Source organism: Pelodiscus sinensis, chromosome 16 (assembly GCF_052426305.1).
Source record: "Pelodiscus sinensis isolate ZL-2025 chromosome 16, ASM5242630v1, whole genome shotgun sequence".
Lineage (NCBI taxonomy): Eukaryota > Metazoa > Chordata > Testudines > Trionychidae > Pelodiscus > Pelodiscus sinensis.
Window position 1 is genome coordinate 7,781,172 of NC_143067.1, and position 22,683 is coordinate 7,803,854.

At 49.3% G+C, this 22,683-nt stretch overlaps 1 protein-coding gene across 1 annotated transcript in view; it reads left to right on the forward strand.

The window, feature by feature from the left end:
- Positions 1–1,118: 1,118 nt before the first annotated feature.
- The window catches only part of CSF1R (colony stimulating factor 1 receptor), a 40,722-nt gene continuing 19,157 nt past the window's right edge, over positions 1,119–22,683 (forward strand). Inside the window, exons 1-7 of the mRNA XM_006138230.5 lie at positions 1,119–1,326; positions 8,235–8,489; positions 11,337–11,618; positions 12,676–12,812; positions 14,661–14,820; positions 16,778–16,967; positions 20,922–21,037. Of these exons, the coding sequence (XP_006138292.3) occupies positions 1,278–1,326; positions 8,235–8,489; positions 11,337–11,618; positions 12,676–12,812; positions 14,661–14,820; positions 16,778–16,967; positions 20,922–21,037 (1,189 nt within the window). The 5' untranslated portion in view covers positions 1,119–1,277. The remainder of the gene's footprint in view (positions 1,327–8,234; positions 8,490–11,336; positions 11,619–12,675; positions 12,813–14,660; positions 14,821–16,777; positions 16,968–20,921; positions 21,038–22,683) is intronic.

Consider the following 22,683-nt stretch of genomic DNA (forward strand, 5'->3'; position numbering starts at 1 on the left):
TGCCTGCATACAGCCATGCAAAGCAGTCTCCCTCCGAGGTTCAGCAAGGAACTGCTGCCTTCGCACATACAGCCTTTGGCTCTTGTTTACAATGTTCTCAGCAGAGTGGGAAGTGGCCACAATTTCGCTAATGCTTGCATGTAATTCTTTTGCACATGGCTCCCTGAATTGTCCTGCGGCTGGTGCCAATGGGGAACACGTACAAATATAAAACAAACAAGCAACTCTCCCCCCATGCACTGGAGGCCTGATCCCTGCCTGGATGGAATAATGCCCTCAGGAAAAACCTGGCTTCTGAGAAGTGAATCCCGAGGCTTTTGCCTTTGTTCACTCCAGATTTGGACCCCACTGGCCATGTTCCCTGTAAGATGAGAGCTCGGGCGGCCGCCCAGGAGAGATTCAAATGCCGTCCCTCTGATTAGCAGAGCACCCACAGCCAGCAGTGTGTTTCTATTGGTGGTGCACATCTGCCCCATGTTGCACAGATGTGCACCACCAGTAGAACCGCACGCTGCTGGCTGTGGGTGCTCTGCTAAAAGGCACTTTGGTGCATATAGCAAAATTTATTCTGCACATTGATGGAAAAAATTAGCTGGAACATTTCTCCATTCTCTGATGTCACTGGGCAGTCACAGATGAAGGCCCTCAGGGTTAGACGGCACTCCCCAGCTCCTCTGCTGCTGTAACCCAGTGGGCGCCCCCATGCTTCGCACAACCTGCAGTGGGTGCCAGATGTACCCTGACAATCTCTTTGAAGTGACGTGGGATTAATTTCTGCCACAATGGGAATGCAATCAAGCTCTCTACAGCCCAGCCCCAAGCCTTGCCGCTTACTATAGGGCTAGTGCAGCGTGTTGGCCTGTCCCGGCGGCTTAGCCCCGTGTGTGTCTAGAGTCAATAATGTTTTCTGTAACGCCCCACTTCGTGATGCAGCTTTTCTGATGGTAAATCAGAAGACGGGTGCAAGGAGGCACGCCCAAGTCGATGATGAAGGGCAGGTTTTGGAGGTGAGCAGTGGGGTGTCCTCTACGATTAGTGACACTGTATAACTCTCTTTAAAAAAAAAATAGGGATTTCCTAACTTGTGGTCAGTTCCGAAAGAAAAGGAGAAGTGTCCCAGAGACGGCAGCAGAGAACGGTTATAGACGACTCAGCAGCACGTTCCAGTCCAGTCTTCTCCATCCTGCTCAAGAGGATCTATTGCGCTGAAGTGCTTTGTTCCTTTCCCCTGGATCGCAGCCCACCTGACCAGGGCAGGAGGGTACCTTCAGCCCAAGATGGACCCTGGCATCCTGGTGCTTCTGGTTGCAGCTGGCATCTGGCATGGTAGGTCAGAGAGCACCCACTCCCTTGAGCCAATGTGGGCTGGAAAGCGGTGGCGTATCGGGTGCCTAGTGAGAGATTTGCCAGTTGGGTGGACTTACCGCACAACCCAGACGTGATTGTGCAGAGTAGGAAGAATGCCTCGCTCCTCGTTGGGTGTTGGCGCCATTCCTTCTTGAACAAACGCCCCCATTCAAGTAACTCGGCCGGATTTTTAAAGGAGTGTAGAAACGGAAAGAGGCAGCTAGGCACCGAGCGGGATTTAGAAAAGCACTCAAACTTCGAACATCAGGAACGCCTTGAAAAATCAGGCCCAGGGAACTCTGCCTGAGTTGGGGGGGGAAGGCGGGGGGAATGAAAACACAGCAAGGAGCTCCAGGTTGGACCCAAAGAACGCATGGCCCAGCTCTCAAAAGGGAGAGCGGAGCTCATGCTCACCTCTCCTGCAAACCAAGAGGGGCGGGGGGGGGGGGAGGGGAGCATTAAAGTCCTTAATTCTGCAGACCATTGCAAGGGACAGCTGCTGCGATTGTGAGGGCGTTAATAGGGCACAGACAGAATCGGTAAGGGGTGGTCTGCCTGGCAGGCGCGCTAAGGGACACAAGCAAATGACTGCGCCCTAAGTGCAACATACCAGCATTAGCAGGGAGGTACAAGAGAATTTGAGTATCCTGAGGCCAGATTAATAAAGCTCGTTAGGGGCCTAAAGACGCCCTAGGACAGAGCAGGGTTAAACTGTGGCTTGTTCTATTAGTAATGCCTGTGTTGTTGTTTTGGACATATAAAGCCCATAGATATGCTAAGTGTTGTTGGATGAATCTGGACAAGACTTGGGGGGGAGGGTTCCCCGCTCTTGGCTGTGTAAAAAGCAGGATCCTGCTACGAGGAAGTGGGACACCCAGCAGAATAACCTGCCCGGATTCCTGCAGACGCGCTGTAACCGACGCAGCGGCTAGAGCTATGCTGTGTCAAATTGCGTGAGAGTAGACGCTCTCGTGCCTAGTGATTCGATGTTCCCACCTCCAGCGCTCCAGGACCATGTTTCTCGCTGCATTATAATCTGTTCCCACAGCAGCAGTGTTCTTTGTTCATTGTTCATTTGTTCATTGTTCTTTTATGTCATTTTTGTCCTTTTTTCTGTCTTGTGCCAAGTGGGATCCAGTCACAGATTTGTCTAGGGATACTAGGTTTTTAATACCCTACTGCAGGGGTCTTCAACCTTTTTAAGCACGGGCTCACTTTTCAAATTGAAGTGCAATCCACGGTCGACCTCAAACCCAAATACTCTTGTCCCGCCTCCTTTGCGCCCCTTCTTCAAGGCCCCGTCCCTGCTCACTTCATCCTCCCTCCCTTTCACCAGGCTGGGGCAGAGGGCTGGGGTGTGTCTTAAGGGATTTGGCATGTAAGAGGGGCTCTAAGCTGAGCTTGGGGCAGGCAGTTGGGGTGCCGGAAGGGGTTCTAGGTTCAGGCTCTGGGAGGGTGTTTGGATGCAGGGCTGCTTGGGTCTAGGGCAGGATCTGGGGTGCAGGAAGGGGTTCAGCATGGGGTAGGGTTTTGGGATGTGGGCACCAGCTGGGCCCTGCTGACCTCAGGTGGCTCCTGGGTGGTGGTGCAGTGGAGCTAAGGCATGCTTACCCCGTCCTGGCCCAGCACCACTCCCAAAAATAGCTAGCAAACTCCATGACCAGTCCTGCTGTGCCCCCTCTCCGCTCTGTGGAGATAGGATACAGGGTGGGAGAGGGGGCACCTTGACATCAGCACCCTCCTGTCCCTCCCCTGCCCTGCTCAACAAGCAGGAGGTTTCTGGGGGTCAGCTCCAAGACAAAGGGCAGGAGATGTACAGCAGTCAGGGGCGGGGGGGAGCAGCTGAAGTGCTGGGCTGGATAACCTCTTGGCCAAACCAGTCAGGATCACCTGTCAGAGGCTCCAAGATCTACCAGTCGATCCCAATCGACTGGTTGGTGACCCCTGCCTGCTGTCTGCCCAAGCCACTTCAGCCTTCTTTCTGAAGTCATTGGGAATGCTGGCAGATAAGGGACGGGCCAAGAGTATTGTTAAGCCTTTCAAAGGAAGTACAAACTCAGGCACTGTGGATGGGATACAGAAGAGTCTAGTCCGCCTGTTCTGATGTGGACGGTCCGCCTGTTCCCTGTTATTGTGTCGTCAATCCTCCAAGAGACACAAGCAGGATTCTCCAGCCCAGATTGGACATTTGCAAAAGAAGCTCTCTGGCAGCGGACAGTTTTCTGCATTTCACGCAATGGTGACATTGTGGGAGAGTCCCTTCCCCTGCTACGCCCACTGCTTGAATGAACTGTGCTGTTTCTCCATGGAACTGAGTGTCATGTCGACAGGAGCAACCAAACCCGGGAGCTCGGGAGCTTAGTGCATGAGCCTCTCTGACCGGAGTTAAAAACCAGCTGGCTCTCAGCTAGGGCTGTAGAGAGCAAACTCATTCTCTCTCTCTGGAAGTGGTCTCAGTGCCGCTACCTGGGATAGTCAATCACCACACCCAGCCGGTGTGCAGGTTACATGAGCAGCTGGGACTGTCCCAGGGGGAGACAGGAATGGCTGGGAACTCTGGGCAGGGTGGGATCTTGGGATAACGTGGACTAGGCAGTTACTGGGGAAACATCAGGTTGCCTGGAGCCCAGTGAACTCTGTCAGGATCCCCACTTGAAGCACAGACATGTTCACAATATAGATCCCCATCCGGTGGAACCATCTCATTAGGATTGCTGGTTTTTTTCCCACCGGAGTTGTCCCATGATGTTTCTGACAGCTGCATTTACCACACTCATTCAGAATTCCCCTAGGACCACGAATCCCAAAGCATCCCTAGGTTTGTATGCACCCGGATTATCCCTGCATACGCCTCCAGAAGGTTGTATTTTGTTTTCAGCCTGAATGGGAAGAGTCCATTTCTTCACTCCTCTTTCAGCATTGCAGTGTCCCCCGGCTATGTCTAGCCTGCCGCTTTTTTTTGGAAAAAGGTACGCAAATTGCACTTTGCAATTTGCATATCTTTTTCCAATTTTTTTTTCGGAAGAGGCTTTTCCGAAATGTCTACAATGGGCCAAATTTCGGAAAAGCCTCCTCTTTCAGAAGAGCCCTTCTTCCTCGTGAAATGAGGAAGACAGGACTTCCAAAAGAGCAAGTCTGCTCTTCCACATAAAATGTCAAAGGAGCAGACGCGTTCCCTGGACGCGGCAGAGTTTTTCCAGGAGGTATCCCGGAAAAACTTGGGAGTCTAGACATAGCCTCTGCTAGATCATGAGGTATGCTTCCTGGGGGCCAGATATTTTTAATAATTTAGGGCCCAGTTCCCAAACATAGCCAAATTCCACATCAGATGCCCCACTTGCATGCAGTGGTCAGTGGTTTACATACCCAAGCGTGGGATATGGAATCCCTTTTAAGGCACCTATGTTTGAAGATTGATCGCTCCAAAGGAGTGAAGCTTCTAACCTCTGTTGAGTTCAGTGGCTGTTAGGAAACTAAGCAGAAGTTAGGAGTCTAACGCCTTTTGTACATTTAGCCCAGAGTGTTTGACACCTTGCCTGCTGGGACACATTTGCCAAGTGTCCACACTAGTTTCAAGGGGTTCCTAACAAGGACACATAGTGCCACTGGGCAGTGAGGGTTGGAATGTGAGTTACGCCATGGGAGGGACATGGATGTTAAGTTATTCCTGATACTAGAGGCATCTGGAACTTACTGGCTGTTAGCATGACACGGACTGGACAGCTGTGATGGGGAGGGGAGAGAGACTGGGCATGAAGGATGCTGCATTTGACCCTGGTTAGTGAATGCCTCAGGAACTGCTGAGCCAGAAAGGGCTTGGCTGATTGTCATGGCCGGGATGGTAGTGGGTAGGGCTGTTGACATGTAGTCGACTATATGGTTAACCGATAAGCCTAGGCTTATTGGTTAATCTTGTCAACTACATGCATTTCCCCCTGCCCTTGCTGCCTCTGAATCAGAGGCAGCACGCGGAGGAGGAGAGGAGCACTGTCTCTGTGGTGCCGCCTGCCCCTCCACTCACTCCCCCCCCACTGTAGCCTCTATCAGAGGCAGCAGTGTGGGGGGGAGGATGGGGGAGGGAGGAAGGCAGGCAGAGGAGACTGCCACAAAGCAGCCTCTCTCTGCAGAGTCTGCTCCACCACCCATGGAGCAGCCTCTGTCCTCGGCAAGACTCGGACATCCCCACAGACAGGGGCTGCTGCCAGACAGCTTCTGTCCACAGCCAGCCCGGACCCCTGCAGACAGGGGTTGCTGCCCCCCTGTGCTGCTCCATTTCAGAGGCAGCAGTGTGGGTAACAGGCAGACAATTTGCGCAGAGAGCTGATTTTTAAACTGGATCCCCTTGTGGACCAGTTCCCGACTGCCACCTCGCACTGCTGCCTCTAATACAGAGGCAGCAGCACGGAGGGGCAGGAGGCTCCCTGAGAAGGGGGCCAGATTGCACTGGCTGCCAGCCCCGCACCCGTGGACTATAATATAGTTGAGTAACCGATAAGATTAATGCGGTTACTTGACTGCTCAATTACCCGAGATCTAACATCCCTAGTAGAGGGGGATGGGCCTCATCCTGCAACTGGAGGTCACTGTTACACAACTATTGTGTGGCGAAGCCAATGGCCAGCAATTACCGTCAGCAATGAGGAAGTTGGTGGGTGACACTCTCTAGCTTCGTGTGAAATTGCATTCTGGTCAGCGAGAAAACAGATGCCTGAGCCAGAGCCCCGCTAGTGGCAGAGAAGGAGGAAGGGACTGATTTATTGTCCTAACATGTCTCTCCTGCAATTCCGCTCCCACTTGGGTTCTGGGCCTGATGCATGCTTTATCTGCCTTATCACACCTAGCTCAGGTATGGCTGTACGGGCTGCAATCACACCTCTCGATTGCAGTGCAGACATATCCTTAATGCTAACGGGCAATGCTAAGAGTTGACCGAGCAAACCACAGTCAGGGGCTATGCAGAGACAGCAAGGCACCCTGAGGGCTGGACAAGAAACCAATGCACAAGCAGATCTTCTCATACTCTCCTACAGAACCCTAGCATAGAAGGGAGCAGAAAACCAGATACATGGAAAATGTGGCTTTCAAAAGGATTGTGGGATTTTTCCGTCTCTACTTGGGGATTAAATGGGCTCTTCCTGTTGCTATAAGACCTCAACCAAAAAAAAAAGCAAGAAAAAGCTCAAGGGGAAGAAATGTTAAATGTTCCATAGGCCGTCCTTTCCGATTCCCCACACAAACAGGTCTATAGGATTCTGCTCCTTGAATTCCCTGTAGAATTGCCATGTCTACACTAGGAGCACTTTGCCAATGCAGGAAGAGTAGTTTTTTTTTAACTTGCATGTGTGTTCCTTTAAGATCTGGGGAAGGGGTTAGTGTCTGAGGAAAAGCAGAAGTGGAAGAATAGCCACCCCTTGAAAGGGGCTGCCTGCGTATTGGGGGCAGAAGCCAACCTCTGACAGCACAGATAGCCATTTGCAATGTGTTTCCTGTCCCCATCAGAAAACCTGTCATGAGGGTGTTATTGCAGTGTTTTCCCCATAAAGCACTGATTCATTTTTCACTTCCCCCCTTCTCCATAAATACAGGCAGTGACTAAAAGAACTCGCTGACGAGACAAAAAAGATAAAAAATAAAAAGTGTTTGTCTCTGAGAGTGAGGGCTAAGGGAGGTTCCAGGTTCCCCTTTACTCAAACTGTTGAAGTTAGTTCTATGATGTCTCTTAAAGGCAAATATAGCAACTAAAATTCTGTCTGACCCATTGCAAAATGGTAATCATTAGGCTGAGAGATCGTGTGGCCCAGTGCACAGGTACAGGACTGAGTTAAGAGGATTGAGTTCTGCTCTTGGCCCTGTAAATTACTCCCTGCTAGACCTTGGCAAAGTGAATTAACTGGTCTGTGCCTCAGTTTCCCCATCTGTAAAATGGGAAGAATAATATTTTCTCACGTTTATACAATTCTTTGAGCACTAAGAAAAATATTCGGACAGATCTGAGTTATCTGATCTCCATCACTACAGTATATTATTTCATAATGTTCAGAATCTACTACTCAGCAACCAAAAAATTAAGTTTCTCCCAAACAGGTTTTGATACACAATCAGTGTTTTGAGGTCTTCCAACTGGTAGTCTGCGCCAAACCATTTGGCACATTTCTTTCCTGTTTTGTTCCAGAATTAGCATTAATTTACTCCATAAAGGGAAGTAAACAAAAGAAAACTGCTTTGACTGATGCTGGATTAATAATAGAGGAGAAAGATTATGTCCTGACACAATTTGCATAATGTGCTTACCACTCCACAGCCAAATAAATCCCAGTCAATAGGAAAAGAACATCTAAGTAAAACAAAAAACTGCAGGAGCCTGGATTAATCAGTGTGAAAGAGCAAATTTTGTCACCTAACCGGGGAGAGCTTGGGAGAGGGCGGGAAGTGGGGTATGACCTGGGATGGAGTGAGGGCCTGAGGGGAGGGGGTAAAGCAGGGTGCAGGCCAGCCTGGGGATGGAGCAGGCAGTAGGACCACTGTCCAGGTGCTGTTGTGCCTCCACACTAATAGGACACTTACAGCATCATGCCCTGCCTCCCCAAATGCAGGAATCCCCTGTCACCCACACACCTACGGCTCTAAATGTTCTGCTATCAAACACTCTCCTAACCTACAATCCATCCCCTCAGCAAATAAATGCAAATAAAAAGACCAGCCAATTATATCTGCCTAGAATCTCTGCTATGTGTATGGAATGAGCTAAAAGTCCAATTCTGGCCAGCCAAACTTCATGGCACCTCTGCCTCATGCCCTTTCTCAGCTGTTCCATGCCAGGTGGGGTGAGATGCTACCGGCTTGGCCGTTGTTTGGTTTTTCACCCCTCCTATCTGTCTTGTTTGCAGGCTCGGCATCTCCGACAATCCAGCCGAATGTCACCTCCCTGCTTGTGAACAAAGACGACCCCGTCAGCTTGCACTGCTCTGGGGATGTCGGTGTGAAGTGGGTCAGCCCAACACAGAACAGAATTGTGCACTCCAACGGTACTACCAGCACTCTCCGGATCACCCACGCCAGTTTCAGGGACGTGGGGACCTACGAGTGTTCTTATACCAACAGCAGTGACACGGCAACAGCCTCCATCCATCTCTTTGTGAAAGGTAGCTAAAGGCATTCCTTCGCTCACTGTTACTCCTCTCGGGATAGGTTTGCTGGTTATATGTACCTATATAATTGTATCAGGATGGTTAACCCAAACCCATACCACTAGTATAAACTCTCCCTTCCTGCACATGCAGACACTCTTCTTCGCCCTTAGGGAGACTTAGAGCTCATGGATAGAGTGCTGGACCGGGGATCAGAAGGCTTGGGGGCAATATTCCTGGCCTCCCGCTAGTTTGCTGGATGAGCTGGGCAAGTCACATCACTCTAGCCCTCAGTTTTCCCATCTGTAAAATGGGGATAATCATTCCGCCTTCCTTTGTAATTTGCCTAGAGATCTATGGATGAAAAATGAGAAGAGCTGACTATGCCAGGAAAGAGCTACTCCAGAATTCCATGGCTTGCTTCAGTTTTGCTTAAACCCCTTCTGCAATGCCATAAGCTAAACTAGAAAAGATCCTCTGATACCCGAACATATACTGGAGTGACCTCACTGGGTCCTGTACCAAAATAGCAGGCATATAAATTCATAACTTAGCATCTCCCACTATAACTTTCTCATGAAAACAAGCTCTAAGTTTCACTTGGGCTGTGTCTACATTAGCAAGATTTTACACAAAAACTTGCTACCTGTCTACACTGGCCGCAAGTTCTTGCGCAAGAACACTGACGTTCTAATGTAAGAAATCAGGGCTTCTTGCACAAGAACTATGACACTCTCACTCAGGGATAAGCCCTCTTGCGCAACTGTTCTTGCGCAAGAGGCCAGTGTAGACAGGCAACATCAATTTCTTGAGCAAGAAAGCCCGATGTTTAAAATGGCCATCGGAGCTTTTGCACAAAGGCACATGCCAGTGTAGACGCTATCTTACTCAAATACTCTAACGCAAAAACTCTTGCATTACAGAGTATTTGCGCTAAATCATGCCAGTGTAGACGTAGCCTTGCTGTTTCTAGTACACTCCTCAAGCGCTGTGTTTCTCAGCTTTTTTGATACCAGGAACCAGCTTGCTGTCTCCCTAAACTGAGTCAGGGAGATCTTAAGGACCGGCACTGGTCCATGGATCAGTTGTTGAGAAACACAGTCTCGTGCACACATTGGGGGAAGGGTGGGGGATTCACCTAGCTTTTAATGACTACACATTGCCAGGCATAGAATCATAGAATACTAGAACTGGAAGGGATCTTGAGAGATCATCAAGTCCAGTCCCCTGCCCTCATGGCAGGATCAAGCATTGTCTAGATCATCCTTGATAGATGTCTGTCTAACCTGCTCTTAAATATCTCCAATGATGGAGATTCCACAACCTCCCTAGGCAATTTATTCCAGTGTTTCACCACCCTGACAAATGTTTCCTAATGTCCAACTTAAACCTCCTTTGCTGCAGTTTAAGGCAATTGCTTCTTGTCCTGTCCTCAGAGGCCAAGGAGAACAATCGTCTCTCCCCCCGACACCTTTTTAGATTCTTGAAAACAGCAGTCATGTCCCCTTTCAGTCTTCTCTGTTCCAAATTAAACAAGGCCAATTCCTTCAGCCTTACCTCATAGCTCATGTTTTCCAGACCATCTCCATGTTTTGTTAATCTATAAACTACTACCAGAGCATTTTCTTGCTGTTTTTTTCTGTAACAGACTAACTCAGCTACCCCCTGAAGCTCTTAATCATTCTTGTTCCTCTTCTTTCTTGAAATGTGGTGCTCAGAACTGGACACAATACTCCAACTTAGGCCTAATCAGCGCAGAGTAGAGCAGAAGAATGACTTCTTGTGTCTTGCTCACAACACTCCTGTTAATGCAGTCCAGAATCATGTTTGCTTTTTTTGCAACAGTGCCACACTGTTGACTCCTATTTAGCTTATGGTTCACTACAGCCCCCTGGATCCCTTTCTGCTGTACTCCTTCCTAGACGGTCGCTTCCCATTCTGTATGTGAAATGGATTGTTCTTCCCTATGTGGAGCACTTTGCATTTGTTCTGTTTACCTCAGCCCATTTCTCCAGTTTGTCCAGATCATTTTGAATTATGACCCTGTCCTCCAGAGCAGTAAGGTTTGCTGTTTTAGGCCCTTCACTGGCAGTGGCACAGTGATGGCATCAAGGACAAAAATCCACAGTGCACTGCAAGCCACAAAACTCTGCTCCCACCACTCAGCGAAAGAATGCAGCATAGTGTCCCTGCGGGCAGGGGCGACCTGTGACTATAGGCTGACTCAGCCGTTGCCTAGGACACCGCCTTTACCAGGGTGCCCGGGGCGCCCGATGATGATGTCATGGGGTGCCCGATGATGATGTCACTCCATTGACGGCCATGCAAGCAGGGGCGCCGATCGCGCATTCCACCTGGGGCGCCAGCTGCTGCAGCCTCGGGCCGCTCCTGCCCGTAATACCGGGCCTATGAAATGATTGTCCTAATGGCTTGAAAAACATGGGCTTCCCCATGCTATTCATGGCAGCCTTGAAGACAGACTCCTCACTGGCCAACCAGATAATATCCTCACACTTTGCCTTTTTAGCAATAAAACCAGCAGCCCTGGTAAAAGGTAATTTTCACTGGGTGCCTCTCAAACTGCCCCCATGTTCATTCTCTCACCCCTGTACTCATGCTACTAGTCCAGTTTCTGCTCCTTAGGTGCCATAAGCTGCATCTCTACTGCTAAATACGATTTCAGGACCGAAGAGCCATAGGGTTATCAATGGGAGCAGGGCTGGGTGCAGGAGCAGTTTAACACAAGGCAGTAACGTATGACTGAAAGAGCGCTGAATCTATACTGAAAAGTACCTGCTGCTGGAATCCCATCCAACCTCTATGCACTTTGCTTGATTGCGGTTTGTCTGCTTCCATTGCTAGATCCGCAGAATGTCTGGAACACCCCTCGCTTCAGCGTTAGAAAGAGCGAAGGCCGGGACGCCCAGCTCCCGTGTCTCATCACTGACCCCGAGTATGGGGCCAATGTTACCCTGCTGAAGGACAATTCTCCAGTCCCACCAGGGGCTAAGTTTTCTTTCAGCGCTCAGGATGGCATAACCATCTACAATGTGCAGCAAGCCGATAAAGGATCTTACAGCTGCCAGGCCCTGATCAACGGGAAAGTGGAGAAGTCAAAGACAATCAGGCTGATTGTTCTAACAGGTAACAGGTTTCTGGTACCTCTTGCGGCAGTTCCTGCTGGGGAGGCAGCTGTGGTTAGCGCTGCTGGGAGCACCTGCGGGGGCGCTAGTTTGGGGAGAGGTCATAGAAGTTAGAGAGGGAAAAGACCAACTGGACTATAGAGGCTGGAATTTTCCAAGGTGCCAAAGGGAGTTAGGTGAACAGTTCCCACTGAAATTCCATGGATTACCTAATCCCCATAGATGTCTTTAAAAACCAGATCTCAAGTCCATCCCTCTACCAGTGGCGGATCATTCCTGACAATGTATTATAAGAACACAAGAACAGCCATACTGGATCAGACCAAAGGTCCATCTAGCCCAGTGTCCTCTCTGCCGACAGTGGCCAATACCAGATGCCCCAGAGGGAGGGATCACAATAGGTAATGATCACGTGATCCCTGCCCTGTCACCCACCTCCAGAGAAACAGAGTCTAGGAATACCATTCCTATTTATCCTGGCTAATAGCCACTGATGAACCTAACCTCCATGAATTTACCTAGCTCTTTTTTGAACCATGTTAACGTTCTAGCCTTTACCGCATCCTCTGGCAAGGAGTTCCACAGGTTGACTGTGCACTGAGTGAAGAAAAATTTCCTTTTGTTTGTTTTAAATTCTCAGGGCTTTTTCCAGCCTAGTTTTAAACACTCCCTTTGAGAGGGCCTCTGCCCCCTTCTCTTATTGCACAGTCTCACAGAAACCCTTTTGCTCTGCTTCACACCGTGAAGGGAAATCAGCTCTTCCTTCTGGATCGCTGCAAACCCTGAGGCCGCAGTGTAATGTGCCTGGCAGACGGGAAAACATGCAGCTGGGATGAAGATTCCCATCCCTTTAAGCCTTTTAAGCCACCTAGTGGTGATGAAAGTGGTAGCGCGGGAAGGAGGGGTAGCGATGATGATAACGGTGGTGACGATGATGGCGAAGGGATCTAAATGGATGGTGACAAGAGATAAGCAGAAATGTCCTTGGGGTTGCTAAGGCTTCAGAGGCCTTTAAGCGCTCCTGTGACTAACCCTTGCCCGTCTCTACCTTTGTTCAGCTACAACAAAGCCAGTCTCCGTCACAGTGGAGCAAAAGGACCATGTGCGAATAGAGGGAGAAAGTTTCGAGATCACCTGCAAAATAACCGCTCCTTCCCATAAGTTTCATGAAGAGTGGGCCCATCCAGCTAAGAATGTAAGCTGTTTTCCTATGTCCCTGGGGGGAGGAGGGGGGAATATGATCTCTTTGGAAAAAGGGGAGGACAAGGATAGGAAGAGTAATTCCTGACTCACAGAATCTTCCATGTGGTAGCAGCTGACTGGAGCACGGTACTGAAGCGCATGATTAGACACCACATTGTACATAAACCTTGCAGACCTAAGCACAGCCATCCTTCCCCTCTCCCCTTTGTCACGGCAAGTTTACAAAGGGTTAAGACACATTCACATTCTTGGTGCCTCACTGTACTAGAGAATGAAACGGGTTTTCTTTTCTCTATGTTTGCTGAACAGGAACCTCAGTGCCTTCAAAATGAAATGTAAACCCCCTTCTCCCAGACAGCCTTTCCCCAGTAAACCCCTCAACATCCTATGTTATAAAACAACAAGCACCTGAAGGCCTTGTCTGTATTTACCCAGAGATCGATGGCTCTGGAGATCGATCTTACGGGGGTTCAATTTAGCAGGTCTAGTAAGGACCCACTAAGTCAGTGGTCCCCAACGTGGTGCCCGCCGGGCCATTTCTGTGTGCCTGCCGAGTGATCAGGGCTGGACCCGCCCTCAGGCATGGAGTGCAAGGGCTGTGCCGGCCCCGGGCATGCAGTGTATGGGCGGCACCAGCCTGGGTGCCTGGCACAGGAGCGGCGCTGGCCCCAGGCACGTGGCATATGAGTGCCCCCCCCCCCCGGGCGCGTGGCACAGGAGCGGCGCCAGCCCCGGGTGTGTGGCACAGGAGCGGTGCTGGCCCCAGGCACATGGCATATGGGCAGCCCCACCCCTAGGCATGAGACATAGGAGCAGCGGCAGCCCCGGGAGTGTGGCACATGGGTGGCACCGGCACCAGGTGCACGGCGTATGGGTGGCTCTGCCCCCAGGCGCGTGCACGGCCCTGCCCCTGGGTGCCTGTGTGGCCCCGTCGTCGGGTGCCTGGCGTGTGAGCGGCCCCGCCCCCGGGCGCCCTGCAGCCCCAAAAGGTTGGGGACCACTGCACTAAGTCAACCACTGATGTGCCCTGTCAACCCTAGTACTCCACAGGGTTGTGAGGAGTAAGGGACACTGTGGTAAGTCAAGCTAAGTACATCGACTCCAGTTATACTATTCACATCGCTGGAGTTGCATATCTTAGTTTGACTTTCTTCCCCAGTGTAGGCCTGGCTTCAAAGCACACATCCTTCCCTATAGAAAGATAACACTTCCGGGGGTCCCTATAGAAAGATAACACCTAGATAACACTTTGATGAGTTCATATTAAAAACCTAGACTAGATAAAATAGTAGTTACTGTTTTAGATGTAAGCGACTAGTCGACTACCCGATAAGTATATGCTTATCGGGTAGCTGAGTAGTCACTCGACTCGTCACCTCCCCCCTTCACACTTGCTGCCTCTATCAGAGAGAGGCAGCAAGGGCAGGAGCAGGAGTTGGTGCTGGGGGGAGCCGGCTTAAAAATTCCATCACCTTCTCAATTAGCTGATTAAATGCAATTTAACATCCCTATTTTAGAGTCGTTAATTTCTTAGCATGGGAGATGATCTTAGCAAACAAAATATAGCCGTCTGTTCAGATAATGCAACGTAACTATAGCTCACAATCAAAGGGCTGACAAAAACTGTAAAGAAATCTGTATGGCTACCTATGCTACAAGTATCTACCCTGAATACTTCAATTAACTGTATCTGCTTATCTCCACTTTTCTGCATTTGATCCATATAAATTCTTAGACAAAGTCTAGTCGAGTAGAAAACAAGATGAAGGGGACAGTAATTACTAATGCTGATTTCTGTTCCCTAACAAATTACTCTAACATTGCTTCCCTATGGCTGCAGGTCAACACCACCAAGAGCATCAGCTATCACAATGAGGACTACCACGTTTCCTCCATCCTATACATTCCAGCAGTGACCATAGGAGACAGTGGGAAATACACTTGTATAGTAAACAGTCCTGTGGGATCCCGTAATTCTTCAGCTGTGCTCGAGGTTGTAGGTGAGCAATTCTTGAATGGGGAAGAAAAGTGGGATCCGGAAATGTGTGTGCATGCACACACACACCCCAAGAGACACGCACAGTCTCGTTCCCCTCATTCATTTGCATCTAACACCCCAAACTTGTCCGGGTGTTGGTTTGTCCTTGAAGACACCTTGATTAGCCCTGTGTGGGTCAATTCCAGATCTCTGCAGTGGATAGAAAAGGGGAGTGTAGGTGTTTTGATTTAAGGGGAAAGGGGCGGGTGCCACTATTCAGTTAGTCGGGTCCTGTCAGATGCAAAGCCAGGGAAGATCTTCTCTCTTTCGATGAGTTAAATAAACAGCCTCTAAAAAAATTAGTCAGACACCAGAGGCCATAGCAAAAACAGCTGACTGTGTGGCCCATCCTAGGAGAAGGTGGGCCTGTATCCCCTTCCAGTGGCAGAGCCACATCAGAGAATGAAAGTCTACTGTAGATGCAAGTTGACAGAGCTACTTCTGCAGCTCCAAAAGAAGCAGCTCATCCTTTTAACTCTGAAGCTCCTGGGTCCAAACAAGCTGATGACCAGAGCAGGGGTGTTTTGTGCTGCTGGGGGAAGGAGGACTCAGATGAGCAGCGCCTTGGCCAGGGGGATGGACTGGAACTCCTGGGGAGTGCAGTGGGGAGACAGCTTGCATCACTCTTTAGTCTAGCTGACCCAGGCAATGCGTTCAGCTCCTCCCCTCCCCAACTCTCCCAACACCTCATCCGATAACCCCGCCAGGTGTTCTCTCCAATATCGGGTATGGATGGGTCAGACTTTAGTCTAAGGCTCTACTTATAATTAGAATCATAGAACTAGAAGGGACCTTGTGAGGTCATCAAGTCCAGTCCCCTGCCCTCGCAGCAGGACCGAGCACCGTCTAGATCATCCCTGACAGATGTCAATCCAACTTGCTCTTACATTTCTCCAGTGATGGGGATTCCGCAACCTCCCTAGGCAACTTATTCCTGCATTTAACCACCCTGACAGGCAGGAAGTTATTCCTAATGTCCAACCTACACCTCCCTTGCTGCAATTTAAGCCCATAGGATGGTGCATAGATGCTATATGCTTGGTGCAGACATGAGGGCTGTGTCTACACTGGCATGAATTTCCGGAAATGCTTAAAACAGAATAGTTTTCGTTATAAGTATTTCCAGAAAAAGAGCGTCTACACTGGCAGGCTGCTTTTCCGGAAAAGCCCTTTTTCCGGAAAAGCGTCCGTGGCCAATGTAGACGTGCTTTTCCGGAAAAGAGCCACGGTCGTCATTTCCGCGATCGGGGCTTTTTTCCGGAAAAGACTACTGTGCTGTCTACACTGGTCCTTTTCCGGAACAGCGTTCCGGAATAAGGACTTATGCCCGAGCGGGAGCAGAATAGTTTTTCCGGAATAGCGGCTGATTTTGTACAGTTCAACATCGTTGCTTTTCCGGTAATTCAAGGGCCAGTGTAGACAGCTCGCAGCTTATTCCGGAAAAGCAGCTGATTTTCTGGAATAAGTGGCCCAGTGTAGACACAGCCGAGAAGTGTATGTCACATATGGTTATAAGAACACCAGCAGACAGTATGAAAGAGCATCATAAACCACAGTTCTAAGCAACCAATTATCCTTCTAGAGTTGAACAATCTGTAACAACTCATTAGCCAGCTATGAACCCTTTATCAATGGCACTTTAATACAAATGTGATCTGGGTATGCCCCAGCCTCTGAGAATAACTGCAAGCACACTGGGAAGAGACAGCTCTGCATGGAGAGAAAGTAATTTCATTGTCCCAGGCCAGGCTGAGCTGGGCCCCATGAGGAACTAGGATCAGCAAAGGCTTCTCTATGCCCAAGGTTGGGGGCTATTGAGATCAGTGGAGCTGGGCACCACTTCTGCCAGGGATGACTGTGGATGACCCCACCCTTCGCACACATGGCCACTGACTGGCTTTGCTCTTTTTGCCCCTCAGAGCGAGGTTATGTACGTCTGCTGCCCATGCAGAACAGCAGTCAGGAAATAAAGTTGGGAGAAAATCTGCAACTGCAGGTCCTGATTGAGGCGTACCCCAAACTTAGCAACTGGAGTTGGACACATGAGAATTCTTCAAGACGCTCTGCGCGCTCCTTAACCAACGACCAGATGACCCATGGTAACAACAGGTATAGTATCTTGTCTTACGCTCATCAGCAGAGTGTTTTCAGCACTGCCTGCTGCATCTTTTCCATTGGGAACAGGCTCCCCCTATGGCAGACCCTTTCTATGGGGGGAGGGCAGCAGCATCTGGTGGGAAGAATCCCACGAGCCTCCCTTACCTTATCCTGGGAGGGGAGTGAGATTTGAACCCCTGCCCTTTGCAGGCAAACACCCTATCCCTAGGCCATGCCACAACCCACCCTCTCCCATGGCAAAGAAGAGCTTGGATAAGCTATTACAGAAAAGACATGGGCCAGTGGGGAAAACAGGCCCGTCCCAGGGACAAAGGCAGCAGGGGCATTTGCTACCTTCATTCATATTTATTCACTTTTTGGTTTGGGAACAAAGAAAATGCAAATGTGGGCAGAGGACAAGGCGGCTTCTCTGAATCCAGACACAGAGCAAAACAGGCCCCTGGCTTGATGCATCATATGCGATGTGACGGGGCAGAGGCAGTCATACCCCCGCATATCCTGTACTGCATCAGACCCTTCCATTCCCAAGGGATGCACAGCACAGACCCACATGTCCACCAGCCGCCACAGCAACAGCCCCTCTCCTCTGTCGAGGTCCCAGCAGACTTTGGGGCCAGTGGACTCTTCTGCTGAGACTGAATTCCCAAGTGGTCTCTCCCACATCCACCTGCATGTCAGCACCACCTGTCAGCGGCTGTGGAGCTCTCACAGAGGCTGAAAGAGGCTGAAGGAGGGCTGGAGGCAGCTGAGATGTGGCCAGAGGCCATTAGGGGCAGCTGGGCACTATTGTAGATAGGAAAAGAGCTAGCTGGGACCCCGTGTGTCACTACACATGGTGCCCTATAAAACCAGGAGCCAACCCAGACTACAGTGGCACCGCTGAAGAGACAGAACTTTCCTGTTAGTGAGGAAGAACTGGCTAATTCCCCTTTTGTTTCTCAGAAACAAAAAATTACCCACCAGACAAGTATCTGGAGCAGCAGTGGCAGAAAGGGCCCTCCGTGGCTCAGAGTCAGGTTCCGAGGGCAGTGCTGGGGGTTCAGAAACACTGATGGGATGGGATAGATGGCAGGGCAAGTTAAGTAACGAGTCAGAAATCTATCTTTTCAAAATTGGTGTGGCTGGCCATTCCCAGTGAGAAACCGGAGGCTTCGACTCTCCTCAGTGTCTGAGTTCTCTCCACTTCAGGAGAGAGCATACTGTAACCTCTCTGGAGTGTGTGCTCTTCCAATACACGGGTTTATCACTTGGTCGGGTCAGCACTATGAGTCATGGAAGTCAGGAGAGATTCCAGAAGACTGGAAAAGGGCAAATCTAGTGCCCATCTATAAAAAGGGAAATAAGAACAACCCAGGAAACGACAGACCCATCAGCTTAACTTCTGTGCCAGGAAAGATAATGGAGCAAATAATTCATCTGCAAACATCTGGAAGATAATGAGGTGATAGGGAACAGCCAGCATGGATTTGTAAAGAACAAATCATGTCAAAACAATCTGATGGCTTTCTTTGAGAGGGTAACAAGTCTTATGGATAAGGGGGAAGTGGTAGATGTGGTATACCTCAACCTTAGTAAAGCATTTGATACAGTCTCGCATGACCTTCTTATCAATAAACTAAGGAAATACAAACTAGATGGGGCTACTATAAGGTGGGTTCACAACTGTCTGGATAACCGTTCTCAGAGACTAGTTATCAATGGATCACAGTCACATTGGAAGGGCATAACAAGTGGGGCTCCACAGGGGTCAGTTTGGGGACAGGTTCTGTTCAGTATCTTCATCAATGATTTAGGTTGGGGTGGGGAACCTCAGGCCCAAGAGCTGGATGCGACCTCTAGCTTGCCTGGATCTGACCCTCAAAGTTCAGCCCCGCTCCCCCGCCCCCAGCATTAGGGAGCCCATGCTGCTGCTCCACCACAGGGCTGGAGTACACAAAATCCACTAGCCTGGAGCCCCCCCAAGACTTTGATATGGTGTCTTTCTCCTCTCCTCCTCACTCGGGACATGTCAGTAGCACCCAACTCAAAAAAAGATTCCCCTCCCCCGAATTAGATGATGGCATAGAGAGTACGCTTATTAAGTTTGTTGATGATACCAAGCTGGGAGGAGTTGCAAGTGCTTTGGAGGACAGGGTCATAATTCAAAATGATCTGGACAAACTGGAGAAATGGGCTGAGGTAAATAGGATGAAGTTTAATAAGGACAAATGCAAAGTGCTCCACTTAGGAAGGAACAATCCGTTTCACACACACAGAATGGAAGCGACTGTCTAGGAAGGATACGGCAGAAAGGGATCTAGGGGATATAGTGGACCACAAGCTACAAATGAGTCAACAGTGTGACACTGTTGCAAAAAAAAAGCAAACATGATTCTGGGAGGAATTAACAGGAGTGTTTTGAGCAAGACACGAGAAGTCATTCTTCCACTCTACTCTGCACTGATAAGACCTCAGTTGGAGTATTGTGTCCAGTTCTGGGCGCCACATTTCAAGAAAGATATGGAGAAATTGGAGAGGGTCCAGAGAAGAGCAACAAAAATGATTAAAGGTATAGAAAAAAGGAGCTATGAGGGAAGACTGAAAGAACTGGGTTTGTTTAGTGTGGAAAAGGAAAGACTGAAAGGAGATATAATAGCAGCTTTCAAGCACCCTAAAAGGGTATTACAAGGAGGAGAAAGAAAAACTGTTCTCCTTGACCTCTGATGATAAGCTAAGAAGCTATGGACTTAAATTGCTCCAACGGAACTTTAGGTTGGATATTTAGAAAAACATCCTATCAGGGGGGTTAACCATTGGAATAAATTGCCTACAGAGGTTGTGGATCTCCATCATTGGAAATATTTAAGAACAGGTTAGAAAGGCAGCTATCAGGGATAATCTAGATAGTGCTTGGTCCTGCTGTGAGGGCAGGGGACTGGACTTGATGACCTCTCGGGGTCCCTTCCAGTTCTAGTGTTCTATGATTTTATGAATAGGGGCACATCACATGGAGGCAGCTGCTCACTTCATCTCCTGCTCCAGCCCGGGGGAGGAGGGATAAAAAGTTGTCATTATTGAGGAGCATGGAGAAAGAACTGTCTCCAACTTCTGCCCATGTGCATGGGGTTTATATCAATGATCATCTCTCTGGACTCAATCAAGGCATTTAAAGTCATTGGATGAAGGTGCTACTATAAAAGTGTCTTGCACTTGAAATGAGAAGTGGTCATGTTGTAATACCCATTTCACAGATAGGGACCCTCCTACCAAGAGGCTAAGTGATTTGCTCAGGATCACAGGGAACGTCAGTGGCACAGCTAGGAGCAGCTCCAAGGAATCCGAATTTTCAACCCTTTGCTTTGGCCACTGGATTTCAGCCTCTCTGGGCTGGCAGCAGTTTATCAATTCCTGGTGCCTTTGTGTCCCTGTTTACATCACCGGATGCATTTGAAGACAGTGGAAGCTGCGTGTACTCAGACCTAAGATGAGCCGGAGAGGGGAAAATGCTCTTAGCATCCTCAGGCTGGCACAGCACAGGGACAGGTGTTTCTAATCCAAACTCATGGATTGAAGCAGGGACAGAATCTCCTGTAAATATAATGCTGAGATCCCTCTTGCCTGTATCTAGAGCTGGGCGGGCTGCGGGCTGAAAATTAAAGCCCAAACAAAGCAGAGCGTAACACTGCTGTCCTGACTGACATCCCCACTCATGGCAGAACAGGTCTCATGACCAAAGGGGTAGATTTTCATTGACTTGCCTTGCGGGTGAAGCAGTTAACTGCCATTGAAACACTCCCCATACAGCCATGTGTGGATTCTTGCTAGGAACGCCCAGGCTGCTGCAAACGTGCATGCAGGAGTTGCACCACTGCTGGGCAGCTTTCCAAGTGCCCCCAGGGATAAGAAACCTGACCGGTTTTGTAACACGCCACTTCCATCAGTTACGTTCATTCTCTCTTGGGACAGGTACAACAACACGCTCTCCTTGAACCGGCTGAAAGAGGAGGAAAGCGGACTCTATACATTCTCTGCAGCAAATGAGGCAGCCCACGCATCCGTCACCTTCAGCATCTCCCTGAAATGTAAGTGTCCAGCTCTGGGCTGGTCCTGTCACACTGCCAAATCTGTGAAGCAGCAGATGGAAACCACACCATGGCTAACAGACTAGTAGGTAGCAAGGGGATGAGAGGAGTTGGTTCTTGCACTTCCTGCCAGCAAACAAGCTTACAGAATTAGTTCCCGGAAAGCAACCAATGCAGTAACAATCAAAGCAGCCACTGAGAACATCAAAGCTGCCTCCCTGATGCTGTGGGGTGGTCACTGAAGAAAGTAATGGTAACAATGGTCAGAGTGGCTCCTTCATAGTCATCACGGTGCTTTTTAACCCTGCCTCTCCAAGCCCTTTACAAGGGTGGATTATGGGCCATTTGTCCCAGTGTTCTACACACATTCCAAGGTACAGTGACTGTCCCATGGTGGCGTCAGCAGATAGGGAAGGTATTAAGCTTTCTACTACCCGGCATTAAGTGGGTTGTAAGCTACCACAAATATATCATTAGATATTTACATTAACTACCAGGACTCACTGCAGAGCTCTTACTACATCCATTACTGTAGTCAAACAACAGCTTTGTTACAAATTCCAGATTAGCAGAGGTGAATGTATCCAGTGATAACGCAGGGCAGAGAATTTCAGCCTCGTGCCACTTGCAGATTTTAGTGTTCATTTATTCCCCGTTTGTTCACTTCAGTACCATAATTTCACTATCTACCATGTATAGCCCTCCTGGAATTTCAGGATAAAGACTGTGGGTTTTTTTCTGTAATGTAGCCTTCTTTTTTACTACTAGTAGGGCTCCCTTTTCACTTTTCTTTTGGGGAGTCCTGGTTAGGGATGTAACGAACTAGTCGACTACCCGATAATCAAATCTTAGAGAGAGGCAGCAAGAGTGGGGAGCACGAGCCAGTGCTGGGGGAAACCAACTTAAAAGCTGGTTCCCCCCAGCACCGTCTCCATGGGGGGAAAGGGAGGCAGAGGGCAGAAGGGAAACAGCACGAGCAGGGATTGACAGTCCTGCTCACGCTGGTCCCACTGCTGCTCCTCTCCCATTGAAATGTACAAGAGTTACTTGTGGCTCTCGTACATTTCAAAGGAAGAGGCACATCGGGAACCATACCAGCAGGGACAGCTTTGCTTCCCGCTGGTGCTGGCATGCGATCCTGCTGCCTTTCTCCCTTTGAAATGTACAGGAGTTACCATGGCTCGGAAACCCAATGCCTCTCTCCTTTTGAAATATACAAAAGCCAGAGAAGGCTCCTGTACATTTCAGAGAGATAGAGAGGCAACGGGAAATATACAAGAGCCACGAGTGGCTCTTGTACATTTCAAAGGGAGAGGCGCAGTGGGATAGAGAGCGCCTCCCTTATCGACTAATTGAGTAGTCATTGGAAATTCCATCAACTACTCGATTAGCTGATTAATCGAAATTTAACATCGCTAGTCCTGGTGGATCATATTGAAATAAGGATCAGGAGCTACGTGGATTTTGCATCCCCTCACTTCTGTAACGCAGCATACTATCCATATCAGTAGAGGGCTGGGGCAGAAAAGGGTGTGCACTTCTGACAAGGAGGGAATGCTCTGGGAAATGACAAGGAAGGATTTGTAAAGACCTGTCCTTGCTGGATGACCGGCCATCTGACACAGTGCTTGTAGAAACACTGCCCT